Here is a 9,426-nt window from a genome sequence, read left to right on the forward strand (position 1 = left end):
AGATCAGTATATCTCCACTATTTAATGGATGTTATTATACATATAAACCTTCCTCTTCAATCTCTCTATCTATTAAAAAAAACCGAATCAAAATCCGTTGCGTAGTTTTGAAGATTTAAGCATACATAGGGACAGAGAAGGCGACTTTGTTTTATACTACGTAGTGATAGTGATAAACATGAAAATGTTATAAGCATTTATGAATGAAATATACATAAGAGATTTTCTTAAATTGTATTAATAGCTAGACTATGTCTATACAATGCAAGCTATTACATAGACATATCATTCTAATTCAATTTTTAGGTGGGATTGATCAAAAATCCTAATTAAATTTTTTACAGTATAGTATCATAGTAAAATCAGTAGAATTTTATTATAGTCAAAAGTGTGAATTTAATATGAAACATTGCACCAAAACAACTTGTTTGATTTATTTCTTTTCTTTTTTACCAATGTCATATTACTATTAAAAATTTGATCTACTAGCTATAAGTTCAGTCTGAAGAAAAGGTACATCATACTTTGTCCTTAATAATAACTGATCATGTTATACGTGTCCCACAAGGACAGGATTGTTTATTTTATTGCTGTTTTTTTTTAAATCGATCTACTGGATCACGTTTATTTGTATATCTTACGATTCAAATCGATATTTTTCGGGAAGAATTGTCATCCCATATTTCAGCTTTGGTTTCATTTATTGTTATCTTGTTATGATGAAGTAGATGTAATCGAATATCTGGATTAACAGCCATACTGGTGTCCAGGTACAGCGTACATTAATACACTAATACAATAAGTTTCTTCGTTCTTAGAATAAATGTAGTTTATCTTATTTTATTAGTATTTTGAGATTTATTTATTACGACGTTAAGTAATAACTAATTCAAACCATAACTTTACTAACAAGGATTTCAAATCAGGGATTGTCATATCGAAACGCAGAATCCATAATTGATCGCTCGACCGCAAATCTGGATTGGAAATAATTTTAGATTATAGATCGAGTATAGAAAGCGGCCGTAAGACAATGATTCAAGATCAAGTGTGCACAAGCACTAACTAATGGATCGCTAGCAAATCGGTGAAAAGTGAAAACCGCTATCGACTAAAATTAAAATCAATTTTAAATTGATCAATCTTTGGATCTGCTGCTCCCAGACCCCAGTGTGACTGTGGAGTGTGGACAAAATGGAGCTGTCACTGTCTCAATCAAATCAGCATGATAAATGATAATTGACATTTGTATTCTTCTGTGCTGGTAATGCCTATTGTCAGTTAGTTTTTAGAAATAAAAAATGTGTTGGATAAACATTGGATTAGAAAATATATAGGATTTCAATATTCATTTATGTTTCATCGAACTGTGTTGTGACGGTGAACTATCTATGTAAATAATTTAATAATAAAAAATGCCTCTCACAGCAAGGCAACGGAGTATTCATAACAAAAATGGAGCAAAAAGATCGGCTAGTATGACTAAAGGGAAGCGGTCTAGAAAATATAGTGAAGGGTAACTCGTATTATACTTAGAGATAAATACTCATTGTGTATTAAGTATAATAGTTCTGAACATAACCTATCATGTAATACAAACGCTAGGTTCTAGTTTACATTGCAATTCTAAACAAAACAAAATTGGAAAGAATCAAATTGGTGAATGCAAATTAAAAAAGCTTCTTACAATATATTTGCGTTTTAAATTCCCTTAAATAAGGTATTTACTTTTTTTACATACATTATTCACTTTCCTTACTAACAACGAAATCCCGCCTTTAGAGAGTACCTTGTGACAAACGCACCAACAGACTTGCGTAGTATATCCTACCCTGGTGGAATGGTTGCACTAGGTCTATTGCTAACAGCTCGACTCATATCTGCATACTGGGGACATATAGCAGATTGTGATGAAACCTATAACTATTGGGAGCCTTTGCATTATTTAGGTAAGTATTCTGTTTTAAATGTTTCTGACTCTAAATGTTTTTTACTTATTGCATTCATTAGAGGCCATTTACATGTAAACATGTTTTAGTAATTTGTATATTGCTTGCCCAGGGGAAGAAAGTCTTAAAAGCAAAATCTATTTTAGAAAAATAAAAGAAGTAAAAGCTATTATTACTAGGATACTACATATACAAATGAAAGCTAATTTTTTTCCCATTCGATGGTTAAAATGTTTGTGTTATTTAGAGCAAATACAGTGTAAACTTTATATAACACTCAAAGGACTGTGTCTCATTTGACGTTACAAAGAGTTACCTTAAGATATTAAATGCAAAGAAAAATCTGTATTAGGAAAAGAAAGTTTATTTCAGACTAGACTTAGTAATTACATAAAAACAATTTGTATTTGAATGCAATTGTGTTGACTGTTATTTTTGTACTGTACCAGTAGTAAGGTTGTATTTTTTACTTATTGAAGTTATACAATAAGCAAAGACATCCTCATGATTCTTTATAATAAAATGTTAAGCTAAATTCTGAAAAAAAATAACAGTACAGTATACATCACTCAAGAAAGTCAATAACAACCAATCATTAAAACAGTTGTAAATTGTAATAGTGCTTTACAACTTAATTCCCTGGAGCAAGCTGGTTTTTTATTTAGTGAACAATTTACCAGTATAGCATAGTTGATATAAACTATTTATTTTAGTCTATGGAAGTGGGTTACAAACATGGGAATACAGTCCAGAATATTCAATAAGATCCTACATGCCACTATGGATGTTTGCAGTTCCAGCTAAAATACTGTCATTCATAATGACACCTGTTTCTGTATTTTATACACTGAGAGCATTGCTAGCTTCATTGACTGCCTGTTCTGAACTTATGTTTTATAAGTGAGTATCTTACTAAACCTTTTGTTATTGAATTCAAGAATAAATAATAACAGCAAATTGCAAAACCTCTTTAAGTTTTTCTATCATTTAGATGAAATTACTTTATACATATACAAATTTTCTATTTAATAATCTATGCTTTATTTGAGTAGTTGAGTTGGTAAGCTTTAAAAAACCTGTGGCACCACAATTTCTAAGTCTTGGTCTCAAATCCCTATTTTTTTATCATTTATTTTTCTTTAAGTACCTATATGGAATTACATTATTTTTGGGTCTAATAATATCATTCAACTTGTCCAATAAATAAATCCCAAATTTCTATTTCAGAGCAGTATGCCATGAATTTGGAGTGCATGTAGGACGCATTTGGCTTTGTCTGAGCCTGGCTGCGGCGGGTTGCTTTGCATCATCAGCAGCTATGTTGCCTTCTGCTTGGAGCTCAGCTCTTGTGTCAGCAGCTTTGGCCAGTAGTTGGAGAAGACGCTATGCAGCAGCAGTAACGTTTACAGCCGCTTCTACATTGTTAAGTATGAGCTCCTGCTTAAGTTTATATTTCATATTTAAATTTTAAACATGATGTACAATTCACTGTAAAAAGTATCCACTCCATACATTGTCTTGAAAAGATGTCTAAAAGACTTTATGCTCTACATAAACAACATACTGTTCAATCTGGATCTCATAAAGAGAGCTTGTCTAATAACGAGACTTCGGATGAGGCTGTTTTTGGAGTAAAACTTTAGGCGCGACTAGGGAGTAACTCAGATTTTTTTTTTGACGGAAGTAACGCTTAACGCTTACTGTGTTATAGTCTGTGTAGTTTCCGCTATTTAAAAATAACAACGATAGCGCGTTTTATAAGTCCGTCAGCGCCATCTAGTGGTGCATTATTTGAACTGATTTAAGTCAGTTTCTTGATAGTGTTTATTTAGGATAGCATACACTCGTTTTATTTGATAATGATTCTTGTAATTATGTTATTATTAGTATATTTATATTTAAAATGAAAATCCATACTAGTAACATGTGACCAAATTAAAATTCCACTAAAGAGGGAAGGTTCCCATCCTAGATTGCTTTTCTTTTTTTATACATACGGCCAGTTTTTTTCGCTCAATTTCGTATTTTACGATTTTGGAAGAAGAAAAAGTAAATTAAAACCAAATTAATTATCCTAAAAATCTGGTCTATTTTATATAGAAATAACAAAGTTGTATAAGAGAACAGCAAAGTGAATAAAAAAAAATTCAACAGTTAACATTTTTTTTATTTTAAATTGCAAAGTTTTTTGAAAATCCCTAAATATACTTATAGATTTATTACTTTTAAAATAAGTAAATTAATAATAAATTTTCTGACTGATTGCGACATTCTATAACTTACTGACCGATATTTAAACTTTTCAGGTTGGCCATTCACTGCCCTCATCGGAGTACCAATTGCAATAGACATGCTTTACTTCAAAAATAAATCCTATGAATTCTTCAAGTGGTCTCTAATATCTTTGATAGTGATTCTCGTACCAACTGTCATTGTTGACTCATGGCATTATGGAAGACTAGTTGTGGCTCCATGGAATATTGTTGCATATAACATTTTTACTGAACACGGACCAGATTTATATGGAGTTGAACCATGGACTTATTACTTTGTGAATGGATTTCTTAATTTTAATGTTATTTGGGTAAGTGTTTGTATATTTCTGAATAACCTATGTTATAATGTTATTTTGCTGTATTACTGTAATAAGGTTAATTCGCCTTTCACTGCGAGCGGAACGGACCCATTACGGACTCCACTATACTCGTAACGATGATTTTCATACATTTTCATTTCCGTGGGAAACTCGGTCAACTCGCTAACCTCATATGTGACTCTTTCAACTCGCTCTCTCCGCTTCGGTGGAAGCACATGTATGAAAATCATCGTTACGAGTATAGCGGAGTCCGTAATGGGTCCGTTCCGCTCGCAGTGGAAGGCGGGCATTAGATTTTATCTCATTCATATGGTGTTGTATTATGAGATTAATATAAAAAATTGTTAGACTCCAAGCAATAAGTTTCATATTAAATTCTTGAAAACTTTAATTCTCTATCTGTTCTCTTTGAGTAAAATAGTTATTGATTCTCTATTTATATCTTAAGTATGTTGCCATTGGCCGCTTACTATATCTCTACTACTCTTTATAATTTAAATGTATAGGGATGGTCTAAAAAGCAGCTTAGCCGAGTACTTCGTAAGTACGGAAACCGTAATTATGAAGCTTTTTGCCAAGTGATTTATTTAATGTATAAACAAACAAAAGACAACATATGTTTCAAGTAACTCCACCTTTAATTGATTGCTCATTAAAGGTCACAGCACACATATCAACTCGGAAAGGGATCGTCACCGTATCGCCTTTCGCCCCGTTGTCAACCAGGCGTCAACCTAACGTATGCACGTAGCCAAAGCGTATCAGCAGCTCCTTTACGTCAACTCGGCTACGGCTAGGCAACACCGCGCTTACGGCTCGCCGACCACTGCTTGATCTGGTTGGCACCAGATCAGTTAAGTGTAGCGCACGGTTATGTCCCAGTTTACAATAAGTGAGATTGCTAGCACTTGATGAAGAGAAAAAAGAAAATAGCAAAAATCTAAGAAAAAGATATTGGGTACACAATATAAATAAAACAAGGAGTGTCGTGGGAGTGGACAGGGGTAAGGACGAAGAGACGTAAGCGCTCGGACGACGAGCCGTAAGCGCGGGGACGACGAGCCGTAAGCGCGGGAACTGCAAGTTGACCACGCACCGCATCGCGGTTCGAAGCCTGTACCGAGGGGAGGCGATTACGTTACGATTCCGATTAGTGTGCGTTGCAGTAGGGAGTTTCATACAAACAATACTGAACGGCTCGAGGTGATACGATGGCGATCCCTTTCCGAGCTGATATGTGTGCTTTGACCTTAAGTCCGCTCCGCTAGGCTAACTCTAGGCATCTATTAAAACATTACACCGTTGCTCTCAAAAATAACTAGTTTGCAAATGCTAACTTTTCTTAATTATTATGACAGGTCCTAGCTTTATGCTGCCCACTTCTGCTGTTAGCGTGTCGTGTAATTGCTACGCGTTCGATCGCACCGCCGGCCTTTTGTATGCCCTATTGGCTTAGTCTGATGCCATTGGCCTTATGGCTTGGTGTTTTTATGCTGCAACCGCATAAGGAAGAGAGGTGTGTACATACTTTGTTAACGTATATAAAAAATGTGGACGTAGACGTTTGTAGACGTATATAAAAAGCGTGCGTGTACTTATGTACGCGCATAAGAAGTTATACTTCTTTGGCATTATTAAAAATAGTTTTTGATTGCATGCAAATAATTAATTACAATTAAATAATCAAAGACTGGAAAAGGAGTCATTATAGTCAATAAAGTTCAGTTTACATTAGAAAAATTAAATAAATAAATATTATTATTCTCTTACATTAAGTGTAACATAAATTCTATTTTTATTCGAATGTTGTTTTTAAATTATGTCCAAGGCCGTAGCATCTTCCGTGGGCAGCTTCATTCTGTTAATTTTGTGTCACGGTGCGAGCGCATCGTAAAATTTCACTCTCATAAATTTTTCATAACGTGCCTAAAGAAGTATAACTTCAAAAATATGGGACTATTTAAAGTTTTATTACCTCATTAATAAATCAAAGATTACACTCTTTAAAAGTGCTCTTCGTCTCTTTTTCTCATATTATTTAAGCTGTTGATGAAAAGAGACAGATTTAGTTTTTATGTATACGGAGGTATGTAGGTGTTTTGCTGATTTCTCTCGACTACATCCAACTTGTTTTCAAGAGTGCTTTGTATACAAGACTATATATAATTTTTTTAAAGGAAAATTCGTTGAGTGCTTGTAATTACATAGTCATTTTAAAGCAGTTACATTATTTCACTTGAATATTTATTAATTATTATATTGTCTTCCACCAGAGTTTAATATGAACACAATGGCTCGGTACTCAACCAAGCCTATTTATTGCTTATGAGTTTTCGACCAAAATGTTTGTATTGTGTCCACAACAGATTTATATATAGTCATACCTAACTACTAAAGAAAACCTAATTTTAACCAACATCAATTTAACCAACCAAAGTTCAACATCAATTTGATGTGTAATTTTTATGATGACATGATGAGTGTTCAAATAATTTATAATCACTAGACCTATCTATTGCCGGTATCTGTAGTTGAAATTCCTAAATTTCAACTACAGATCCGGTATCTGAGCAAACTTCTTGAGCACTAAACAAGGGGGGAAAGTTTCGCGCATCGCGGGACACAACCGTCAACTGAATATCCAATTACGCGATCGACACGTCACTCTCCCGCCGCCCCCCTCCCAGTGATACCTAACAATCGCTTCTGCGCAGTCAAGGACATTTGTTCAAGATGTTTGTCGATATCTGTACCAATATTTAAATAGGACTTAATATAAAAAATTCTAATTAATTACTTCATAAAGATTTTTTAATTTTCAGATTCCTGTACCCAGTATACAGTATGATAATTCTAGCCGGCGCAATTTCACTCGACTGTATGCAGAAAATGTCGTTCGCGATAGGGACAGTGCTATTCCAATGGCGCAAGGAGCGAGAGAGATGCCACTATCTCTCTTACACCGGCCATCTTGCAGTTATGTGTGTGATGCTCTTCAGTAGTATCAGTAAGTGTTATGTTCCCTATCTCTATATAATATCGCTAAATATATTTGAGTAATTACATTTTCTTACATACAAAAGTAATTCGATATTTGAACTTCTCTTATTACGACGTTATTCATAACTACTTTTTACAACAACGAGCAATTCTATAATCCTGGCCTTATTTATGGTATTTCTTTCCTAATAGACAAGTAATGATCGGCCTTCTGTCGATATCGACTGAATCTTGCTGGTTGTCACAAAGTTTTCTTTTCATAGTACTCGCAAGTCTTGCGCTCATATTTATTGAAAATGCGTACCAATTCTTAAAAGGCCGGCAACGCACTCGTGAGCCCTCTGGCATTGAGAGTGTCCATGGGCGGCGTCACTTAACGTGTTGTTTTTAAATTATGTCCAATGCCGTAGCATCTTCCGTGGGACACTTCATTATGTTAATTTTGTGTCACGGTGCGCGCGCATCGTAAAATTTCACTGTAATCAAGTTTTCATAACACGCCTAAAGAAGTATAACTACAAAAATAGAAAGGAAAATCTAAATCCATGATTCGAATTAATGACCCTAGGTTTAAGAGCCGTGGGCCTAGATAATACTTTGGAAAAATTCGATTGCCGGGTTATCAGAAATCCACTTCACCTTACAAAACCTGGCTACAGAAATCCCTTTTAATTTTTCAGGTATTTCCCGTATAGCAGCGCTATACAACAATTACCACGGCCCAATGGTGCTGTTGCGCCATCTACCGGCTGAACCGAAAGTGGTGTGTTTTGGCAAGGAATGGTACAGATCGCCTTCCAGTTTCCACCTCCCACCGGGTGCTAGTATACGTTTCGTGGCCAGCGAGTTTGATGGACAGCTTCCCGCGCCTTATAGTCACTTACATAATGGTAAGAAACAACAATTGCATTATATAAAAAAATCCACTTAATATATATAAATTACGTGTCACGTTGTTTGTCGACACGACTCCTACACTACCGAACCGATATCAATGAAATTTGCACACCGTGTGCAGTTTGATCTAACTTAAAAGATAGGATCTTACATCTCAATTTATACCCGCAATATTATTTAATTGCAAACTATTAGTTTATTATCTAACAGATGGCGCTGTGTTGAAAGTACCAACGTTTCACATACGCTACAATTTAATGGCATAACCACCAAAAAAGCATGGTGGTCCCCATGACTGGTGTTCTCCTACCGTTTCCCTTGAATAGTTAACTACTATGTAATATAACAAAAACCTTGGCCACAGCAACGCTTGGCCGAGTCTGCTAGTTTAAGATATAATTGAGTGCGGTCCTTTTAAATTCAAGTAACTTGCATTAAAGTAATTTTGTGTGTCTTAAATTAATGTGTGTAAAAAATTCTATTAAACAATATTTTTAGCCACAAATTCTGATATACCAAATTTTTACAGCTACCCGCATAATCCACCCATATTTTAACGATCTAAACAGAGGTAACAAGTCGACCTACCTTCCGCCTTCCAAGTGCCACTACCTAATCGACTCGGACATAGGCCGACCAACGCACTTTCAACCGTTTTACCACACAGATACAAAATCGTGGAACATTATTGCTTCTGTGCCTATTTTGGACGCGTCGAAGTCAAATAAATTCTTCAGAGCGTTTTATGTACCGGGCATTTCGCATAAACACGTTGTGTATGCGAATTTGTATTTGTTGAAAAATGTTTTAATTAATTAAATTATTTTGAATCTTTAATGTAAAACGTCATCTATTTGTTTGTGTGGTATTTCAGAATTGCATTTGACTTCGAAATTTATTTAGTAAATTTAAAATGGTGAACAATTTTGAGGTTTCGTACGAAACGAAGCATAAATAACTGTATACAATTCATGAAGTTTTTTA

The 9,426-nt window shown here is 34.6% G+C and overlaps 1 protein-coding gene across 1 annotated transcript; it reads left to right on the top strand.

The window, feature by feature from the left end:
• Positions 1-55: 55 nt before the first annotated feature.
• LOC125051409 (alpha-1,2-mannosyltransferase ALG9) lies at positions 56-9,426 on the top strand. The gene is made up of 9 exons (XM_047651700.1): positions 56-1,516; positions 1,783-1,949; positions 2,663-2,849; positions 3,177-3,376; positions 4,256-4,533; positions 5,904-6,061; positions 7,368-7,552; positions 8,226-8,435; positions 8,972-9,426. The coding sequence occupies exons 1-9, from the start codon at positions 1,416-1,418 to the stop codon at positions 9,259-9,261; spliced, it is 1,776 nt and encodes a 591-aa protein (XP_047507656.1). The 5' UTR covers positions 56-1,415; the 3' UTR covers positions 9,262-9,426.

This window comes from Pieris napi, chromosome 7 (assembly GCF_905475465.1).
Source record: "Pieris napi chromosome 7, ilPieNapi1.2, whole genome shotgun sequence".
Classification (NCBI taxonomy): Eukaryota; Metazoa; Arthropoda; class Insecta; order Lepidoptera; family Pieridae; genus Pieris; species Pieris napi.

What these genes read in the sequence shown, in the direction of transcription:
- LOC125051409 (XM_047651700.1), top strand. Translation starts at nt 1,416, where the DNA reads ATGCCTCTCACAGCAAGGCAACGGAGTATTCATAACAAAAATGGAGCA. An exon ending in TTAATTTTAATGTTATTTGG is followed by an intron (nt 4,534 to 5,903) that starts GTAAGTGTTTGT and finishes TTATTATGACAG; the next exon opens with GTCCTAGCTTTATGCTGCCC. An exon ending in CAACCGCATAAGGAAGAGAG is followed by an intron (nt 6,062 to 7,367) that starts GTGTGTACATAC and finishes TTTAATTTTCAG; the next exon opens with ATTCCTGTACCCAGTATACA.